Here is a 21578-nt window from a genome sequence, read left to right as displayed (position 1 = left end):
AGGTGGGAAGGTTGAAGCAGAGAGGGAGGCGTTCGCTGAAGTGGTGAATATAGAGGCAGGCACAGAAGTGCTGGTGTATGGATACCTCCCCTAGGTTGCTAGACCAAAGGTACCAAAAGCATTTTTAAGGTTTGAAATAACCAAAGGAGTAGGGAGCTGGAGGATCTATCTCTTTGGTGAAACACAAATAAATATTATGGCTGGGTAAATAATTGATAAAGACTTGGACAACTGGATCACTTTTGGTAAGGAGAGTGGAGTAGAGTTAAGATTTCTTTTTTTTTCCAGAGCGATTTATCTATAATGTATAGTGAATCCCATTAGCTCCCTGCATGCGAGGAGACAGCCTGTCATTCCCATTACAGAGCAGCGGAGCAGACAAAGCACCGCGGCACACTCCCGGGTGCGGCGGGAGCAGGGACACCGTCAGGGACTGGCTGCTCCACGCCTCTCCGTGCGAGGGAATTCCCCGGGCTCTGCCTGTGTGCCACCAGCAGTGACTCCAGGCGGGAGCGGCGCCAGGAGCCTGCGCTGCATTGTGCCTGCGGGGCGGCTCACCGTCCCGGCCAGAATGACAAATCCTGTTAAATTATTCATCGCCCGTCCGCTCGGCGCGTCCCTGGGCCGGCACTGAGCGGCTTCGGCCAGGGATGGAGCGGGCCGCTGTTGCCACTGTGGGGTTGCGCTCCCTGCAAGTCCCCGAAAGGAGGATGCAGCCAGCTGGGAGGCGGCCTCTTCTCCCGGGAAACCAGCGAAAGGACAAGGGGACATTTCCCCAGGCTGTGCCCGAGGTGGTTCAGGTTAAAGAAATTCCTGGGAGGAATTTCTTCACAGAAACGGTTGTTTAACAAGGGAATGGACTGCTTGAGGAGGTGGTACAGACACCGTCCCTGATCATGTTCAAGACCCAGGCGGATGTGTAGTTAGTGCTACGGTCCGGTTTTATATCGCTCAAAGGCCGATGATCTCACATGCCTTTTCTGACCACACTGATTCTGTGATTCTGTGCTTTCCAGGCTCAGCGCTGAGTGCCCTCGACAGCCCGCCCCTCAGGACGTGGGAGCGGGCAGGCCGGGCGCTGTAGGTGCCATGCCCTCGCCTCCCAGGGCGGCAGAGGCGGTGCCATCTCTCCCCGCCCCGGCCGGGGCCGCCCGCATCCCGCCCTCCGTCCCTCCCTGTGGGCCGGACGAAAGGGGCGTCGCCGCCGCCGCCATCGCCATGGCCGGTTGTTGTCAGTCCCTGGCAGCGGGTTATGGCGACGGCGGTGAATGAATTCTCCGGGCGGCCGAGGGAAGAAGAAGGGCTCAGCCGGCTCCAGTTCCGCGCCTCCGACCGCCGGCGCCTCTCCCTCCTCGCCGCCCGGGCCGGCGCCCCCCGTGCCGCCGGCGGGGGCGGCGGCGGCGGCGTCCCCGCACAAGCGGAACCTGTACTACTTCTCGTACCCGCTCTTCGCCGCCTTCGCCCTGCTCCGCTTCGTCGCCTTCCAGCTCGGGCTGCTCTTCGCCTGGCTCTGCGAGCGCCTCTCCCGCGGCGCCCTCATGGCCGCCAAGGGCAGCAGGGCCGGGGCCGGCGAGGCGCCCGAGCCCGGCGGGGCGCCCGAGACGGTGCGGGCGTGCCACAAGCGGGCCTTCGAGTGCATCTCCATGGCTCTGCGCATCGACGAGGACGAGACAGGTAGGGAGGGAGCGCCCGCGGCCGCCCGGGGTGCGGGGGGAGGCCGGCAAGGCCCTGTGCCGTGGAACCGCTTTCAGCTGAAAGCAAACAACCCGCTCGCGGGAGAAATGCGGGGGGCTGCGGGCTGTGTGCGGGGGTGAGCCGGGCTGTGCCCGCATGCGGTGATGGTGCTTTGGTCCCCGGCCCCGTCCGTCCCTGCCGCAGCCCGTAGGTGCGGGTCGGATCACAAAGCTGCGGCCCGGGCTCGTTCCCCTCGCAAGACAAGTGCTTGTATTTCTCCCCCGAAACTTAATTTTTGCCGTGGGGGTCTGGGTGAGGGGGTTTAAAAATGCGGGCGGGTGTGTGACTGTAACTAGCCTTCAGCAAGCCAGCTGGACAACAAAAGCACCAAGGACAATAATAAGGATGCATCCTACAGTGCACTGCCTGACAAATGATGTGAGTGCTCAAGCGAAGCTGCAGGTTACTTGGCCCTCAGAATGCCCATTTGGAGTGGTGTGACTTTTAAGGAAATTAATACTTTAAGTATTTTGGCAGTTTTTTAAAACATGTTTTTCTTAAGCTGTTTGACATGCATACTCTTAAAAAAACCTAAGAATTTACCATTGTGTGATGAGAAGACCTTAAGGGAGAGTGTTTAGGGTTCAATGAAATAAAACAGAGGAGTGAGGGTTTTTTACAAAGTACTTGATACTGAATTAAATTTAATCATTTATTCTAAATGCAGCAGCATGATTCTGTCAGCATGCAAAAGGTAGGCTTTGAGGGCATGCTGTGCTGGTGTTTAAAATTCTCTGGAAAAGTCAGAATGCTTCATTCTAAACTTTCAATTGTGCTTTAATGAAACTGCTATCCTAGAGGAGGAGATTAACCATATAGGAGTAGGCCTTCAACAGAAGCTGCATGCTGACAGCACCATAAAAGCATGGGATGTGTCCTCCTTTGCGTTGACAGTTTGGGAGTGGCAGTGGTATGCTCTGGGAGAGAAAAAAAACCTGCACCATGTGCAGCAAGGTTAGTTCAGCACAGATGTACAGCGAGAAAGCACTGAGGGTCATAGGAACAAAGCATGAAAGAAGGGGAGGTAGCTGAAAGCTTCGGTGTTGTTGATGATTGCTCTGTGAGTAGCAAAGTCTTACTTTATCAGGCACCTCTTCCACTGCTGTTACCTCTAACTGTTGGTGGTTTGGATGGTAAGCCCTTAAATATGAATTTTAATAATGGACTTGCTCTGTAGGTGTCTTTAAGGTGATCGTATATTAATTAGCTGCGCAGGCCATACATTTAGTAAGGTGATCTCTGCTGCTAATGTGAGCAGTTGCACAACTGTTACAGCCCTGCAACTGCAATATACATTCCCCTAAGAAAGAACTCCCTTTAATACATAGATTTGTTGTTTGCTTATCTGATATTACCAGAATATGTTTACAGATCAAATTTTTTGATCTGTAAACAAGGTTTTTATATCTTCAAAGAGAAAACCCTATGTTAGACATAGTATGTGAAATGGTTGGAATTTCTAAATTGTCTGATAGCTTGTTAGTTACGTGGTATTTTTGCTGTTGTGGGAGCTATGCATACTTCAGTAATTTTTTGTGGTTTTGAATTAGTGGGGCAGTTTTTCTTGTTCTGGTATTTTCACAATTAAGCTTAATATCTTTTCCTAAGAAGGCACATGTAGTGTGTTGACCCCTGCAAGCAGTTAAGCATCCACAGAGCTGCTTGTTTACTCTTCTCAATAGGACAGGGGAAAGCATAGGAGCTGCAAAAGTGAGGGGGAAAGAAAAAAGGTGAGAAATCTTTCCAAGAAGCAACGATTGCCTTGGAAGACAGCCCCCATTCAGTTATTCAACTTCCCAGGTTTTTATTGGTGAGCATTATATTGTATGATGCAGAATATTCCATTGGCCAGTTTGGGTCAGTCATCCTGCTAGTGTCCTCTCCCAACTTCCTGTGCACCCTCAGCCTACTCACCAGAGATCTAGATGGGAAAAAGAAAACCTTGAGGTGTTGCTGTTCAACAATGCCCAAAACATTTCTGTGTTATCAACTTTTGTGTTATCACAAAGGTTATTCTTCTGTGTTGTCAGCAATTTGTTTTAGTCACAAATCCAAAACACAGTGCCATTAGGGCTGTTTGAGGAAAATGAGCTCCATTCTGCCAGAGCCAATACAGCAAGTCAGCAACTTCCAAGGCCTGTGGCATTTACTTTATTTTTAATGTCATAATCACTGAGTACCAGTCAACCATTCTGTGTGGAGTTGGAGCTCAACCTTTGCAAACACCTTGGTGTGGTATTGTGCTTTCTCCAGTTAGAAACTTTCTCCACTTAAAAGCTGGAAGTGAAATTTTAATGATGACCTTGGCATGTTTGCAGCTGCCCCTAAGAATAACAAAGCCATTCAGGCTTTGTTAGCAGAGGTGGCTGGAATCATCTCAAATTAAATTTTTATCTAGCTATAATCAGTATTAGAGTTGTGATTTACACTGCAGTCGAAGCTGTTTCTGTGAGTGGTGGAAAGAATAAGCTTAAAGAAAAAGTCTAAAGAGAGGATTGAAATCACTCACCTTGGGTGATTTAGTTTATCTAGCTTTGTCCTTAACAGTCAGGATATATGAGGCTGGTGAAGAAAGGGCAGTAATGATATAATTCCCAAGGTGTGTGGTGTTCATGACTATAGGCAGGTGCTCTGTGTTTTGTGGGGGTAAGAAGAGCAAAGCATGCAATTATTTGCACAGGGGAACTTGCCAAATTTTATTAATAAGAGATTTTTTTTTTATCTGAAGAGGAGCAAGCGAAAACCATGAAGAGGATTCTAGAAATGTATTGAAATATTTTTAGTAATACTGAAATTTACTAGAAAATAGGTTTGGGACTGAAGTTATCAAAAGATTCAAAAGATTTGAGTGTAGAAGCACACAACCACTGGTTACTGGCACTTAGGAATAGTTTTGTGAAACACTGTCATCTGAAACTAGGGTAATCATATCTGAAGTTTCATTGTAGGCATTTTTGGTTTTTTCTACCACTAGTAACTTGTTAATGCTGATCAGGTTTTATGTTCTAATACCTAATCTCTTACATTCCTCGGTGGAAATGCATGCTTAGTGTGATATAAATATGTTGCAAAAGTATTTTTCAATAGGCAGGCATATTAATTTTTAATGCAGAGTATTTTTGGAAAGGGAGCAGTATGAAGTAGATATTAATAGGTCTTCTATGGTTGACTTACAGTCATGGTGTCACATGGCTTAGGTCAGGCACAGTCATGTTCATGGCTGTGTGTGCTGTAATTTCCACTCAGGACGTGGTTGGTACAGAGGTGAGCTCTCTCTCTGCTTGTGTTCTGCTTCCTGTGAAAGTTGGCACACACCTGTAATGCAGCAATTTCATAATAGCATAAACAAAGAAATGCCCTCATGTCAAATGAGCTGCACTGCACAAAAGGTAACCAGAGGAGAAGTGTCTCTCATCTCTCTCATGTAGTGTCTTAGACTTGTTGCTTTTCATCTTGAGTTTCTGTGCTTCTAGTGTTATTTTGGGTATTATTATTGGCTGTCACTGGAAGATTAAGAGGCACATCTCTAGTTGATGTTCCAGAAGTAAAAATTGTTAATTTCACCGTTTCTGTTGAGAGTGAGTATGTGTAGGTGAGCTTTTATAGATATATTTTTTTTGGTGGGCAGGGGAAGGGGGGATTTATTTCTAAGGCAGATGAAGAATTATTCTTAAAACAAGCAAAAGTGATTTGAGGCTGGTGTAGTACCTGTTTTTAATAGAAAAGCTTATTTGATATTTAAATAGTTATAAAGTTGACAGTGTCCCTTTAAGACTTCACAGGATTTTGTTCAAATATCTCTTCCTCTCTCTTACTTGTTTTATGCAGCATTATATAGAACCATCCCTAAGCTTTAATTTGTTCAAGAAAATAATGGGCTCACTTCCTTTTTAAGCAGGACAAAAGGAACAAGCTGTTGAATGGTATAAGAAAGGAATTGAAGAACTGGAAAAAGGAATAGCTGTCTTAGTAATTGGTCAAGGTAAGCCAGTTTTGAGTCTCGTGGAACTGATTTTGGTTTATGGCTTCTTTAAAGTGAGAAATCAATATTACTAAATATGGTAGGGTCTAGGAGCAGCCTGCTGTATGAATTATTTCATAAGGATCTTTCTTATTTCTGTTTTAGCTGTAGGTGAACACTGGTCCTTTTCTCTGTTCCACCTTAATATTCTGGTCTATATCACATGCAAATCTTGCTCCGAATATTTTCAGACTCTGCAAAATCATAAGGAGTTCATGAACACTGTTAAGTAAAACATGTGATTTATTATATAATGGAAGTGCCAAAATACTGAGTTTTGATTTGCTGAAGTTGACAGTTCATGTTCTCACTTAATGCAGAATTTTATATTCCCTTCAGTATAATAAAAGAAACCCCTGCTTCAGAATGGCCTGACATTGTGTTTCTGAATAACTTAGGCCAAAATAACTGAACATTTCCAACAAAGGAAGAAAGCCATCTCTCTATGTGGAAACATTTTAACCTTTAGTGTAGAAGCAGGTATGTACCATAGAAATACAGGTGTAGTAAAGGACTTGCTGAAAATTTCTGTCCTCAGCAATTTTATTCCTCCTGAATAATCACCTGCACCAAACCTAAAGTGTTTTCATAGACTTATATTTTTTCCCCTCACCTCTGTTTAGAAGTATATATGATCTTACTTAGGAGGCAATACCAGTGGCATTTGATATAACCTGTATAAATTGCACTTTTTTAAAAAAAAAGCTTGACTTGAGCAGACAATATTTCTTTGGAAGTGGTGGTATTAATTCTGTAAAGGGACACAGTCAACTGAATTAAATGATGTTAATTTTGTCAAAATGAATGATTTCAAATTGTACTTGCCTCTCAGTCACTTTTCAAGCTTTTAAAAATCTTTTTTTAATTGATTTCTGTTCAGAGAAATGCAGAGATAAGGGACATAGTAGGTCAGCATGAAGTGTTAGACTATATGCAAAGCAGTGTTTGGGCTCCTATCACTCTGTAAGCACTGTTGTAAAGCAGAGAGTGTCAACTAACTTTAAATTCTTGATTAAATAGGAAGCTTTAGAGTTTTCTTCATTAGTTTTGTAATGAAGTTCCATAATGGAGGGAATAGATAAGGGGTGGGAGGAGGAGGAGGGAAGGCTGGGTATCAGTGTTTTAGCACTTAATTTACCAGATTGTGTTTTAACATGGATTTTTCTTTGTAAGGTGATCAGTGTGAACGGGCTCGACGTCTCCAGTCTAAAATGATGACAAATTTGGCAATGGCCAAGGATCGGTTGCAGCTTTTAGGTACCAGTTACAATTCATGACTTTGGAAAGTTTGTAATTATTTGCACAACTTCATTTAATGTATTCTTCTAAAATATTACTTTGATTTTTAAAGTGAAGGGAGTCATTATCTTTCTAGGGTCTCTTTAGTTTAATTTTCAGTTGGGAGTAAGTGCTGTTGATGGATTTTGAAAATGGAATTTCATGACCCACTTTTAGATATAAAGATAACTGAGAAGTCTTTATATCATAGCACACTTGACTCATAAAATGAGGAAGACTTGATTAACTCCTGATGGAGTTTGTTCAGGATTTTTCTGTTAGTACTGTAGTGAAATTTATGATGTATTGCTGATCATGAGTGCCAAGTGTGCTTCTTGTAAGTGTAACTACTTCATATTCTGTTGATTTTGCTGTCACTTATATTAACAATTTTCCTTATTATTGCTAAATAATAATGATGATGATGATGATAATAATTCTTTAACATCAAGTAGACCATAAGGTTGTGAAATTCTAATTTTCTTGATTCTTTTCTGGTAGTGTTCTGTTTTAAAATTAGAAGGTACTGTCGTATTTTTCAGAAGCATAGCATTGCATAGCTTTAGCTATAATTAAAATTAAATGTTGTATATAAATTCTTAACAGAGTAAAAATCCTCCCATCAGACAACAGACCCATTGCTCTATGTAGTGCATCTGCTAAATTTAAAACTTTTGAAAGTGCTTTCAGTTCAGTCAGTAAAAGTAAAATAAGGGATTTTTTTAAATTGCTCTTTAAGGGTACTCTAACAAATATACCTGATTTTAATTTGCATATCTGAGCTTTAATCTTATACTCTCCTGTGTGCAGTTCTACTAACTCATTCTTCTAGGAGCATGTAGCACAGATGGGAAAACTTGGGCTTTTTTCTCCTTTTACACCTTGTGGTTCTGTGGTCCTAACTGGTGATTGACAGGGGAGTTGTGACAACGCCCAGGAAGTGAGCCCCTTTTGTTTCCCTTGAGTTCCTAATGTCTTTAATATTTTTTGAAAAAAATTGAAGGGGACAGGAGGTGAAAAAGGCATCTATCTTCTGTGCTTTAGTATGGGTGTTTCTTCATACAGTTTTAGTATATGGAGAAAAGATATTTTCCAGTTACTAGTGTTAAAGGCTGATTTCTAGAGGTAATATGAACTAGGGAACAATAGAGTGAAAGGGATTACATGTAACAATCTTTGGTAAGGTATGGCTTGAAGCAGCAGTGTTTGTGTTTTATGGGTACTGCTTCATCCTTGCTTGTATTACTTTAGTAGTGCTTGCAGTGTTGATAAGTTGCTTACTTGCTGTGATCTGATTGAAAGGAAACAAAGGGTAAAACTCACAAAAAAACATAAAGTTGAAGTATATTCATCTCTACTACCAGAATGTGTGAACACATGCTATTTGTTTGCTTCATTCAGAGTGCAGATTGAAAGATAAACAGCTAGAATAGTGTTTATTACATTAGTTGATGTAAAATAATGTTTTGGTTTTATTTTTAAATTACCAGTTTAACACTTTAGTTTGCCTAGGTTCTTGTTAATTTTTACTGAGGATGTGCTTCATACAATGTACCTAAAAGCAAAATTTGGATGAAAAGGAGCAAGTGAAGTCACGTGCCCTTTAGGAAGGCAAAGGATGTGGTTTGGAGGGATATTTCAATTGTTTTACAATTGTAGAAATTTAAGGTAATCTAGAGTTGAATTTCATGTTCCATTCTAGATACACTTTTAGCCTGTTACTTATAGGAACAGTACTTGGAAGTTCTTGAGTAATGTAAAGATCCTTTTGTAGTTGAATTAAGCACGAGGCTCTTGAAGCTATTACAGTTTAATGAAGTGATTTTTTTTCTATGAATTGAACTCATAAGTGTTGTGAGCTTTGTGGAATTTCTCCCTTTCTTAAGTTAGAATAGGGAAGTCCTTTATTACATAAGCTGAAAGGATAAAGCAAACCAGACAATAATGCCAAATATTTCATCCTGCTTGCTAGAAGGATATGTGATTGCAGACTGCCTAAATCAAATGCCATCCAGTCAAGCATATTACATTGGTAGTACATAGAAAGCAAAAATTAAATCATGCTGATTACAACTGTCCCTTGAAAGTGCTCAGTGTTGTTGTTTTTTTTGGGGTTGTTTTTTGGGTTTTTGAGGTGTTGGTACATCACATGTGACTTTTAAGTTGCATGACCCCACTGATAGGGGTGTTGGACACGACTGGTGAGAGTGTGATGTCTGCTCACACCCATGTGTTACCACTGTGTCATCATACCACTGATGCCTTTCAATGTTGGAAGAGGATGGAGCTACCCACTGTGGATGATGAGTTTTCTACTTTGAGCCCTTTTTTCATCCTGAGTCTAAATTATCTATCTTACTCTGTTTAAAGCTGCCCTGTGACACAGTTTGAAAGCTGAAGTGACTCCTGGTGTGTCTCACGTCATCTCAAGGGGACTTGATGGCTTTGACAGTCCATTGACAATATTGGGTTGTGCTGGCTGTCAGGGGACTTGTAATTTCTTCCATTTGATTTGGTGGTGGGTCCCTGTTTTTGACATGGTTTGGGTGTGTTAGTTGTGTGGTTAAATCTTGCTTTGATGGTCTTCACACACCTGGTCTCTCCTGGATGACTGATCACCCATGTTAGAGTCATTAAATCTATGTATTTAGAATGACAGGAATGTATTTGTTTTCTACAGTTCATACCCAGAACTTGGCAGCTTGTTGTTCCTAAAGATGGATGGCTATAATGGCCAGTGCAACACTTTTAAATTCTAATACGATTTTTACCAGTGTTTTACCAGTCTATGTTCTCTCATTTCAGAGAGACTTTCTGTAGGGGCACAGATTTCTGTCTCAAGTGAATTCCTGCGTATTTTGTGTAGCTTCAGTATTTTGGTTGAAGAGTGTATGTGACACATAATTCAAATACCTGTCATCAGTATCCTCTTTGGAGGGTATTAATATTCCTCTATTCTGCCTGTGTAGAGACAGTCTTCAATGGACACCTTTTGGAATATTTCACTTTCTTGGAGGAGATGGTGCTTTTTGCTTCAGGCTTATGTCACAGGGTAGCATTTTTGTAGTAGAAAGTAGTTTCCTTGAACTCAAGCTCTAGTGTTGCCTAAAGAAGGCAGTGGCTGCAGTGCTGTTTGTTTGGTAGGTTTATGTCAGCATTGTATCACGAGGGTGAAATAACAAATGAAAATCTGTGAACTTTCTGTCAGTGTCTGGAAAAATAGGGACAAAGTATTTGAATGGAAGATGATGGTATCCTGTAATTCCCTGGAATAATATTTAAAAGCTTAATTTGTTTTTGATATTCCAGAGGAACTTACAGCTATACTGTCCTCTAAGAAAGGTGACATATTTGCTTTTTGAAATTTTATGTGCAATAGTAAAATGAAAGGTTAATAGATAATGTGATGAGAGGACTCTGAATTGAAGCTGGACAACAGTTGGATTACATTTTTTCTTTGGCTGGAGTTCTGGAGTTCCTGAATATGGGAAACTACTAAGCATTGATAATTGTAGTAGAAGCCTAGTGTCAGATTGTAGCATTGAAGCAAGTAGCTTTCCTGAACTCCTGCACAAGCCAATTGATGTTATTATGGTCACTCACTAGAAAGTTTTTTTTGTTAAGCTCAGAAGTGTTCTCCAAAACTCAGCTGATTATCTAATATTCTCAAAGTCTATTAATACTAATTTTGTTTCCTAAACTTCCTGTATGTTCTTTCCATTTGGGTTGCATGCACTGAACAGGGAGTAGACCATTAGCTGCCTCCTTTGGTAGTGCTGTGTCCACTAAAGTAGCGCACTGTCTGCAGTCAGTCCTGCTAAAAGGATTTCCTTACCTGTCTGGAGAGGAAAGCTTATGAGGGTAACTTCTTGGAAGTTGCAGAGCTTGTGGTTGTTTGTAGGCTGTTCTTGTGTGACTGATATTTTTTTGTTTGTTTTACTTTGAAGAATCAAAGCTTTCAATTTAAAATGAAGTAAACCTTGTGTGCACATACTAATCTTGAGCTTTAGCTTTTCATAAATGCCTGTAACTACCAAGTTTTCATTCCAAACTACATCTTGTTCAACCTAAATGTTATTAAGCCATCACTTTAACTATGAGGTGTAAGGATACTATTCAGGAAAGCTAAGCAGTGAGTGATGAGGAGCAGGAAGAAGAAAGGAATGCAACAGAAAGATTAGAGGAAGATCTGTAACAGGTAAAGAAGCCTAAGGAAGGAGGTGCTCATGCTTCTTGGTTGTACCATCTGCAGGCTCTGAATGGCACTTCTTCCTCCACACGGGTTATTTATGGTCTTAATTGTGTACGTTTTCAGTAGAATTTGTCTGCTTTTGCAATATATGCTTTCATAGTACCAGAGAACATTACTTTTGCTTTTCCACTTGGCGTCTCTTTTCTTGCAGTTTCTTGGTACTGTTATCTCTTGTGGGCAGAGCAGAAGGGAAAAAAAAAAGCAGGAGGGCATGAGAGAGCTTGACAGTGTATGCCCTACATCCTTGCAGACCATGCTGTGTTTTTAAAACAAGAGGGGTGTGTGAAATAAAGATGGGAGATGTAGTAAAGTAAAGGCTCCAAAAGTATGGCCTAGAGGTTTTTTACTGCTGTGGGAAAAGCAGGAGTGGCAGTGGGGCTGCAGGGAACAAGTTAACTTTTCTTTTGTGTTTGCAGCCTTATGCCTCTTTGACTTATGGTTTGGCTCTTTCTCATTACTTCTCAGAGTTAATTTCTTTCTCCTTAATCTTTAGCTTTATAAATACTGTATTCAGGTGTTTCAGTTAATCTTCCTAAAGAACACAATTTGCATGACAATTTTATTGACTAAATTTCAAGGCAATTAAATATCTAAATAGAGGTGTCAAATGACATCGTTGTAATGCGTATATGGTTTTCTGCTTGAAGTTTGAAGGTTTCTGGAAAATGTTGACTAGCTGTTACTACTTCAAGGGAACATTTGTTACGCAGAGAAGTGAGAACTCCTTGCAGCTGGTCAAAAAGAACACCTTGAGAAGGACATTCAGAACTGTGTTATCAACATGAATATTTATTAAATTAAATTGAGTTAATCCTCAACATTGTGTTTAAACGTAACTGTAATCGCTAGACTGGAAAGATTATTGTAATTAACTCAGCCATAGAGGGTGAGTTTTAAAGCTGTTTTCAGTCATGCTCATACTAACAGAGTTTTCTTAAACATTTGGTGAATGTGTAGACTAGATAGGAATATTCCTTTTATCTTTAACTATAACAAAGCCAAACTTGACATTTCTGTGTTCAACATACATAAATTTTCTTGGTTCATTTTTGGTTTTTGTTTGTTTATTTTGTCCTTTTTCCTCCCTCCCCCTCTGTTCTACTATGTAGAGAAGCTGCAGGCAGTTTTGCAAATTTCCAAGCCGCAAATGGAGGTCTATAATGACAGTACTAACCTGGCATGCCGCAATGGACATCTCCAGTCAGGTGGGTTTGGTTTTACCAGCACCTATTGAGGGGATGTCTCTCAGTTCCTGGTGTGTTACAAGGCAAAATAATGCAATGCTGTATTCTGGCCCCACCAGCTTTAAAATAAAATTATTTATATTTCTGTTTTTAAAGGCTTCGTGTAAAACACATTCCATCCTTTCCATGGCTTTGACAACACTGTTTTATATATTTTTTTTATACTGTAGTATTCACTTTTCTCTTAAAATGACTGTCCTAGAATTCAAATCTATTGACTAAGGCAACATTTTAGAAAATATTTCTCATGTAATATTCTTCAAGGAAGTACATTAAAGCTGTTTTAGAAAGTGTCAGTGTTGGATATATAGGTTATATGTTGTGCCTACATTAATTAGCTCTTCCTTTATGATATTGTGAATCTGCATTAAGCAACTTTAAAATTCTAGGGGTTTTTATATCAAGAAAGTGATATGCAATTGAAATGGGGGAGAATGAGAGTAGCTCTTGCATTTTGTCCGAGAACATTTTTTTCATCCTTTCCCAGAGGACTGAACCAAACTTACTAATATAGCAGAAATGAACTTTTTTCTGTCCATAGACAAGGTGTAGAGTTGTGCAAGTCCAAGGATTACCCAAAGTATGGAATGTTTGCAGCAGTTGGATCGCTGATATAGTACCATGAAAGTCAGGCTATTCGTAGGCATCTGGATTTCTTAAATGGTTGGTGCCTATGCTCTTGTGCTTGCTTTTTCTGCCTTTTTGGGGTGTGGGGCAAAGGAATGTTTTTTGTAAGAACATACTAGTAATGCATTTTTTTCCTTAAAAGCAATGTAAATAGGTGGTTGTGCTTCAATCTGCGATCATCTTGCTGTTGTTCTTCCTTTATACACGTAAAACAGTATTTTCATATGGACAGCTCTAATAATTTCAAAACACAAAGTAGATGACAGAGTTTCTTAGAAAACTACAAAATCAATTTGCAGGCTACTTCAGATAAGAGGGCTCTTGTCTCTACCTGAGAAGGTAGAGGTACTTCAGAGATATTGAGCCACAGGCCCCTGCATAAGCTTAGTTTTCTGTCTGTGGGAAGTGTTACCTGCCCTGTTGCCTAATCAGATTGGGCTTTTTAAAAGCTCAGGATTTTATGAAGTATGAAACATGGTCATCCTTAGTTTTAACTTAAAGTATCTTTTTGCTCTTCATTTGGTCTAGAATTACATTGCTTTATTTTATTTGCCTTTAAAGGCAAAAGTGTTTACAGATGTTTTTGCTTCATAATTTTGTGTGAGGTTCTATTCTCACAGCTATGTTGCATGTTTTTTCTCTTTCCGAAGTGTTACTGATTTGGGATTCTTCTTCTCTCAAGGTACTATTTGTGTCAGCCTTCCTGCCCAATTTACTTGATTCTAACACAAATGATTACCCCATCTCTGTCTTCAGCATTTGTGGTTTCCAAACTTACATGAATAGGTAGAGATTTTTCTTGGAAGTTTATCTTCCAGTTTTATACTGAGGTTTTTCAAGACCTCATAGCAGTAGTATCACCTGCCCTAGTTGCTCAGGGCAATGCAGTAACTTGTCTAAAGAGTAGCCTTGACCCAAACCTTTACTGGGAAATATTATTCATTTAATATTCTTCATTCTTCTCATAGCAGTCTTAAATTAGATGTAAAACATTTTACCTATATTTTCCCCACTCAGATGTGGTTGTTTTCCTTTGCGTTGTGGATTGTGGTTTTCTCCTTTTTTAAAACAAGAGAAGGAGGTTATGTCAGTCTTGCCAAAGGCAGAGTTTGAGTTTTATGAACTCATTTACTAGTCATACAATACTTAGAGTATTACAGTAATTCCAGTGTATACCATTTTATGTGTAAATCCCAGCATGATGGATAGCCAGACAGAGCATTACATTTCTATTACCTCAACATGAATACTGTGCAGCTAGCTAGTATTTTATCTCATTTTTCACATGGAAGGAGTTGCTGGCATGTCTTTAATAGTAGGCATATGTTTGTCATGGTGCAGTTCTATTTTTAATACTGAAATTTTCAAAGGAGTTCCCTGAGTGGAAGAACAAGTAGCAATAAGATTGCATAATTTGACAAAAGCAGATCTTTGACTGATGTGGATCTGTCAGTTCAGAAAGGAAAGCAGCTGTAACTCCTGGCTTGTGTAGCTGTGCTACCATTGAAAACATGCAGCGTGTCCTTCTTAGCTGCTGGAGCTTTCTGTTAAATAGCTTTTATTACTTGCATCTACCTATTTGAAAAATCTGAAATGAATTTTTGAAGAATTGCCATTTTGGGAGCTGTTGTGAATGCTTACCCTGAATAATGATCAGTCTTCCAATTGCTGCAAGTTTAAGGCATCAATTTAAAGTTTTTTTGGTTTTGTTGGTTTTTTAAATGAAATGACATACATAAAGTTACAGATAATTTTAGACTGCTGGATTTTTCTTCCAAATCAGTATCCACAGGCCATGTACAATAACTTGTTTTAGTCCCTTTATCTTAGTTCTCAGTAGGCATATGTAGGGAATTTCTGAGCAATATTCCCTGATGATTTTTAAGATGTCACAACTGAAGGCTGGAAATTGGTCTGCGGTACTGGAATTGCTGCTGTTAATTTGAATTTAAACTTTCTTTTGGAAGCTTAAGAAATTAGAGACTAGTAGAAGCTTGTTTATTGACATGTGCTTTAATTTGGTTTAAGTGCAGAAAAAAAATATAATGGGTTTGCTTTTTTAGAAATATAAAGGATGTTGTCATATTAAATAAATGAGTTACAGTTGAATAATTTTAAGGTTGTTTTTGCATTTCCAGGTATTTAATATAGTCAAGCTTCTCTTAGATTTGTTCAAACATATTTGTACTTTATCTATAAACTTAATATAATAAGTTTAATATAATAAGTATCTATATTATTATATAACTTTTAACATTTCTCTCTGTAAGGGAGTCTGAAAGTGGGCACCTGTGTCTGCATCTTTTCACAATTTAACCAGTCGAAAACTTCAGACAAAATTTTGCTACTTGCTTGTTTGTAATTTGTGCTATGTGTGTATTTGGATGGCAGATTAAAATTGCAGGGATGCTTTCAGGACCAGACAGCTATTATGTCTGTGTAATCCAGTGGTGTTAGCCTGGAGCTATGAAGTAAATTATTCTGTCCAGAATTAGAGTGTAAAATCAAACTGATTAAGCATCTATCACTATTCTATAAGTATGCATGAAGTAGACAGTTGAACTGTTCAGTGTTTCAAATACACTTGAAAAAAATTCCATGGTGTCTCTTTATGATTAGAACATATTTTAGGTACTTCCTCATTGTTTTATACAGAACAGTGAAACATTTGGCAGAAGGCTGCTGGAAATATTATGAAGACTTTAAAGTCACTTGCTGTGTATTTCCATACTTTCAGTAGATAACAAAATGGGTAAGGAATGTGTTTGAGGGGTTTTGCATTTGTTATGGCAGAATATGTGTCTTGCATAGTGGAACAGTAGGAGCTGTCTGACGTGTCATGTACCTTAAACACCTTATGCTTTAGAAATAGATAAGCTTTAGCTAAACTGTAATTCTGAACAATTTGATAACATTTTTATTTGTTACTTCAATGAAAATTTGTATATTGAAGCTTCCCTCTGGAACTGGCATGCAGCAAACAGCTATGTTCAGGAGTTGTTCATCAGTGCTTCTTTATGTGCTACCCATCAGGACTGACACCAAAACATGTAAACCTATGGGTCTTGGATTCTGGAGGTGCAGTTAGAGTAAATAATAATTTGTATTAAACCTTGTCTCTTTTCCCTTCTTTCCTCCCTTCTGTTTCCAGCTTCCTGAAATACTCCTTACCTGTGCAATTTTATGACCCTCAAAATTGCAGTATCTGTGTATTGTTCTCAATGTGTGGGAGTGGTTCTGGGAGAGTGGGGTAATTGAACAGCATGTTAGGCTGAAGGACACGGAGAAAAACTAATTTTGGTTTTTGAAGCCTTCCCACGTTGACTTCAAGCCAGCTGTGCAAATGAGGTTGAGGTGGGCTAAAAAAAAAACCCTTCCAAACTGAGTGCCACCTTTTGATTAAATTGGACCAGTCAAAGTGCTGAGTAGCTAGATGTGTTAGCAGATTCATTCACTGCTTTTTGAACTTCAAAGTTAGTAAGTATACCTAATCCTAAAGAGTTTTTGACTTGGAAATTCCTGTGCAGGAATGACTAAGTGAATGTATCCAGCTCTGGAGCTGTGTGTAGTTTAGTCACTAGCCAGTTTTGGTGGTTTTTCTTGTTTTTTGTTTGTTCATTTGGTTTTAAGAAGAAACATATTACAGGTAAATATATTTAATTAAATTCTTTGAGTTGCCTTGTTTCCTGCATATTGATACATCTGTACTGTTTATTGTTACCCCTGCAGAGTTTCTGTAACTCTAAAAAGGGGTAGATTTGTGACTGAAGAAGGGCTTCAGAAGCTTTTTCACTGAATTGTTAAGGAAGGCTACCTGCAGGCTGTGTAGAGATTAGGTCCTGGTAGTATGTTTAAAGGGGCTGAGAACATAGTAGTAATTAGTTGATCCTTCCATGATACTGTTTGACTGAAGTATTTTTTGAGTTTTTTTTAAACACCACATTTAAAATTATGAGGGTTTTTACTTGAAGTATTTTTCATTGAACTGCAATGTTATAAGTTAAAAATTCTTCATAGAGTCACTATTTTCCTTTAAAATCAGTTCTTTGGCCTGTTCCTTAAGACTGGCAGGTCAAATTGAGTTGCAAATTTCTACAATCCTAGTGAAGACACTTGTAGCTGAAATCTATTTTGAGCTTCCTTACCTCTGATGCCCTATTTCTCTTACCTAATCAAAAGACTCCTTAATCCTTTTACAAGGATATAAAATAAGACAGTATTTATAGTTTCCATTGCAGAGACAACAGTACTGTACTAGACAGTTTCCAGTAGTGTATTCCCACCACAAAAAATACCCCAATCTAATGCTATGCTCTAATCATTAACCAACCTGACCAACCTGCCTGCTTGCTGTATCACCTTTTTACCTCTTAATCTCTGATTTGATGTTTTACAGTTGTCATTTCTGTGCCAAGGAGCTTTATTGTATTGTGTATCCCATATGGAGAACATAGACATCAAGTGCTATTTTGTTTACTCTGGACCAAAAAGGTTTTTTGTAGTTTGATGACCAGTGGCCAGTATTTCAAGTTTATCTGTCACCTAATTTGAGACTTTTCTGCTTCATCATGGAGGTGAATAAGTAGTGGAATGTCTGGTGATGTTTAAATGTAGTTTAAGACTTAATTTTTAATGTAGGAAGGTAAGCTGCTTCAGAGTGGTCCATTCAAAATTTACTCACACCTTGAGATTCTTAAAGTGAGAGCAAAGTGAAAGAAAAAAACACCTGACAGTCACTTGCAAGTATAGTTACTACTCTAATTTTTTCAGATTAAAATGCCTTGGTGAAGCTTCTGTGTGGAAGGTGCTAGATAATGTTAACTTGCATCAAATTAACTAGCCTGCTAGCATCACTTAAAGAATCAGTACTCAGAATCTAAAGGCTTGAAATTTGGGGGTTATTGTGATGATTATTTTTAAGAGCTCTTGGGAAAGAAGACAGCAGAAGACTTTGCAGCATAAGGAGTAGATGGTGTTCTTCCCTTGATAAGTTATCTCTGGCTTTTCTGAGATGGCTAACTAGGGTTCATTTTGAGAGCTAAAAATTAGAATTTTATCTGTAGGTGAAAGCAGCAGTCAATATTCCCTAAAAAACACTAAATCTCTTTAGAAATGTGTGTTGTTTTTCTGTAATGCAGTATTATAAGTTTCAACAATTCTACCTTCTGCTTGCAGTTGATGGTAAAGTACGACTGCTGCAAATGTTCTTACAACACTGGTTTTCTTTATAGAAAGTGGAGCAGTTCCAAAAAAGAAGGACCCCCTAACACACACGAGTAATTCCCTTCCTCGTTCAAAGACTGTTGCAAAAACTGGATCCACAGGCCTTTCAGGTCACCACAGAACGCCCAGCTACAGTGGGGTATCATCATCTGTGTCTAGACCAGCACCTAATCCTACACCTTCAGCTCACAAGGTATAGTGAGGATAAATGTGGAAGTATACACTTGAAAAATCAAGTGTAAATTCCAGAAGAAGCTTTGGATTTAATGCCTTAATTGCAGTATTGTAGCAGCAGAAAGTTTTTTGAAAAGACTGAAACTCCAAATTTTTAGCCAGGCATCTTGAGGTATGTTGCAGAGTGGGTTTTAGAAATTGGAGGGCATCAGGTGGGTGCATGGGAAAAAGGATTTAAAGTACAATCGTGGTAATAAATACTACTTGTTTTTTAAATTGCATGGGAAGCTGAATGAAAATTACTTAGAAGAAAAATAAGTGTTACTTTTAGTATGCAAAAGATAGAGGGAAAAACCTCTTATTCCAGAACTACAAGATTTTTCCCCCTACATGTTCTTCTCTTCCAAAGCATGCATGCATGCTGCAGTGTTGTTTTGCAACCACATTGAAAAGCAACTTATGCTTAGCCTGGGACTAAAACACAGAAGTGCTACAGTAAGAATACAGAAAATTACAGCATTTCTTTTGACCTCTCTTTTTATCTTCCATCCTTATTACCCAATAAAGTGGAATAAAGAGCAGAATGGACTGAACATAACTGTTCTGGTAAAGCATTATTGCTGCTATAATATGAAGACTTTTAAGTGGCCTGTTACAAAGTACAATAGTAGTAGGAATTCTTGCTTATAGGTATTGAGAACCTGAAATGGTTTGTGATGCTTATTTCCAGAGTATGCTGGGGGAAAATACTGTAGTTAAATAAATGAATTATCAAACAAAAAATCCTCAAATCAAAGACTCTTCACCACTGGAGCCTAAGATATCCTACTTGTGGCTGACTACTATGATAGTAAGATTTGTAGCAAAATAAAGCAGTAGAATTTTGGGTATTTGTGAACATGCTGTTTTACTGGAACAAATGAAATGTAGATCTTATTTTGTTTCACACTGCACTTTCAAAGTATTAATCTGGGGGTTTTGTTTTTTTTTTTTTTTCTTCCCCCCTCTCCAGGCCGCTCCTAAAAATAGCAGAGCAAATAAGCCTTCTACTCCTACCACCGCTCCTCGAAAAAAGAAAGACACTAAGATATTTAGAAATGTGGACAGCAATCTTGCTAATCTTATCCTAAATGAAGTTGTTGATAGGTAAGTATGAAAAGAAGTAGGCTTTTCAATCCAGTAAATCAGTTTTGCATTCAGTACAATCTTGGTCCACTTGGAATGAAATTAGTACTTCTACTTTGGGGTTTTTTTAGGATTTTTTGGATGGGGTTTTTAAATTGTTACTTTGGCAAAAGAATGTTTTAAAATACTTAAAATATAAGTTGTAGATTTTCTCAAAAGGGTTCTGTATAAATAGTCAAATGCATTAAATTAGTCAGCTGCAGCTGAAAAAGAGTATCTCATTGTTAGACTAATTAGTATTCCATTTCTTTGTTAGTGGGCCAGCTGTCAAATTTGATGATATCGCAGGGCAGGAACTGGCTAAACAAGCTTTGCAAGAAATTGTTATTCTTCCTTCTCTTAGACCTGAGGTAAGCAACTGGGTGTTGTTATCACTCTGTGACAGGATGGAAGAAATGTGCTGTGTTTCACACATGAAATGATGATTCTTGAATCCTGTTTTTACTGATTATGATTGCTACAAGTAGCTGTAGGGGTCCTAGCCATCTTGGAAAAGGAGAATACAGGATTTGTGTGTTAAAATGCTACCATGAAATTCTTGTCTTCTGGTAATCAATGTTGCAGAAAGTGACTGGAGCAAGAAAAAAAAAACAAAAAAAAGAAACTCCCAAAAACACCAAGCCCAAACCAAATCAGCAAACCACAAACCCCTAAAAAAACCCAAAACCACGGAAACAAACCACAGCACCCCCACGACTCCATAAAACAAACAAACAAACAGCAAAAGCAAACAAACAAGATTTCTCATCGTTTGTCAGGCTGACTGTTCCAGATAGCTGTAGCTGTGTCTCCAACCCTGAATGGCCATGTAAGGGACAAAGCCCCCAACTGGAAGGGTGAAATGGGAGAGGTTTGTATAGGTAAATTAGGTTGTGACACTCTCTGTTTGGAAAAACGTTACTGTTATTGTGGTCATCCTCTCTGTGAGGTTGTTGGTCAAACACTGAATATTTTATTCACAGATGGAAGGGATGCAAAGAAGTGAACAACCAAATACACTGAGATATATAACATTTGAGGGCAGATTTCATCTTTACTCAGCTGTATGGAAGTTGATCATTTAGGCTTTTATTTATCATTGATGGTACCTCAGCTACTGTGACTGCCTAAATTCAGGCCTAGTCTATGTACTACTGGACTATTCTGAGCTACTTTTAAGGAAAAAATAAACTGGTCATTTTCTAAAGCTGAACTTACTAAAAGTTGCAGTACTTTTGAGGAAGTTGCATGCAATGATTTCCTGCAATACTCTTATGAGATGCCACCTGGAGTGCTGTGTCCAGTTCTGGGCTCCCCCGCACAGAAAGGGCATGGACCTGTTGGAGCAAGTCCAGAAGAACAGCTAGATGATCACAGGGCAGGAGCACCTCTTCTGTAAGGAAAGGCTGAGAATTAGGGTTATTAAGCTTGGAGAAGAGAGGGCTCCAGGCTGACCTTATTACATTATTTCAGTACCTAAAGGAGACCTAAAAGAAAAGTGGTGAGGAACTGTTTACAAGGGCAGGTAGTGACAGAACAAGGGAAAATGGCTTCAAACTGAGAGTAGGTTTAGATTTGGATATTATGAAGAAATTATTCACTGTGAGGATGATGAGACACTAGAACAGGTTGCCCAGAGAAGTTGGGGATGCCTTATCCTGGAGTTGTCCAAAGCCAGATTGGTAGGGGCTTTGAGCAATGTGGTCTAGTGGAAAATGACAGGGAAGCTGGAAGTTGATGATCTTCAAAGTCCCTTCCAACCCAGCCCCGCTTCATGATTCTATGATTATTGAAGAAAAATTCCTGTTTGTACTTTTTGTTTGCTTGTGGGTCTCATTTGTTACGTGGACAGGTGACTGGA

General features: G+C 39.3%; 1 protein-coding gene across 4 annotated transcripts in view; it reads left to right on the top strand.

The window, feature by feature from the left end:
* The first annotated feature begins 1173 nt into the window (after nt 1-1173).
* SPAST (spastin) overlaps nt 1174-21578 on the top strand; it is a 38401-nt gene continuing 17996 nt past the window's right edge. The window contains exons 1-7 of one of the 4 annotated variants that reach the window (XM_050972093.1): nt 1175-1674; nt 5633-5716; nt 6929-7012; nt 12395-12490; nt 18388-18572; nt 19566-19699; nt 19995-20088. In XM_050972093.1, the coding sequence (XP_050828050.1) occupies nt 1269-1674; nt 5633-5716; nt 6929-7012; nt 12395-12490; nt 18388-18572; nt 19566-19699; nt 19995-20088 (1083 nt within the window). In that variant the 5' untranslated portion in view covers nt 1175-1268. Of the gene's footprint in view, nt 1675-5629; nt 5717-6928; nt 7013-12394; nt 12491-18387; nt 18573-19565; nt 19700-19994; nt 20089-21578 lie in introns of all 4 variants that reach the window. The other 3 variants (XM_050972092.1, XM_030235431.2, XM_050972094.1) reach the window with 3 other exon arrangements.

This window comes from Serinus canaria, chromosome 3, assembly GCF_022539315.1.
Source record: "Serinus canaria isolate serCan28SL12 chromosome 3, serCan2020, whole genome shotgun sequence".
Taxonomy (NCBI): domain Eukaryota; kingdom Metazoa; phylum Chordata; class Aves; order Passeriformes; family Fringillidae; genus Serinus; species Serinus canaria.
The sequence above is the reverse complement of the archived record's forward strand: the minus strand, read 5'-3'. Positions and strand labels throughout refer to the sequence as shown.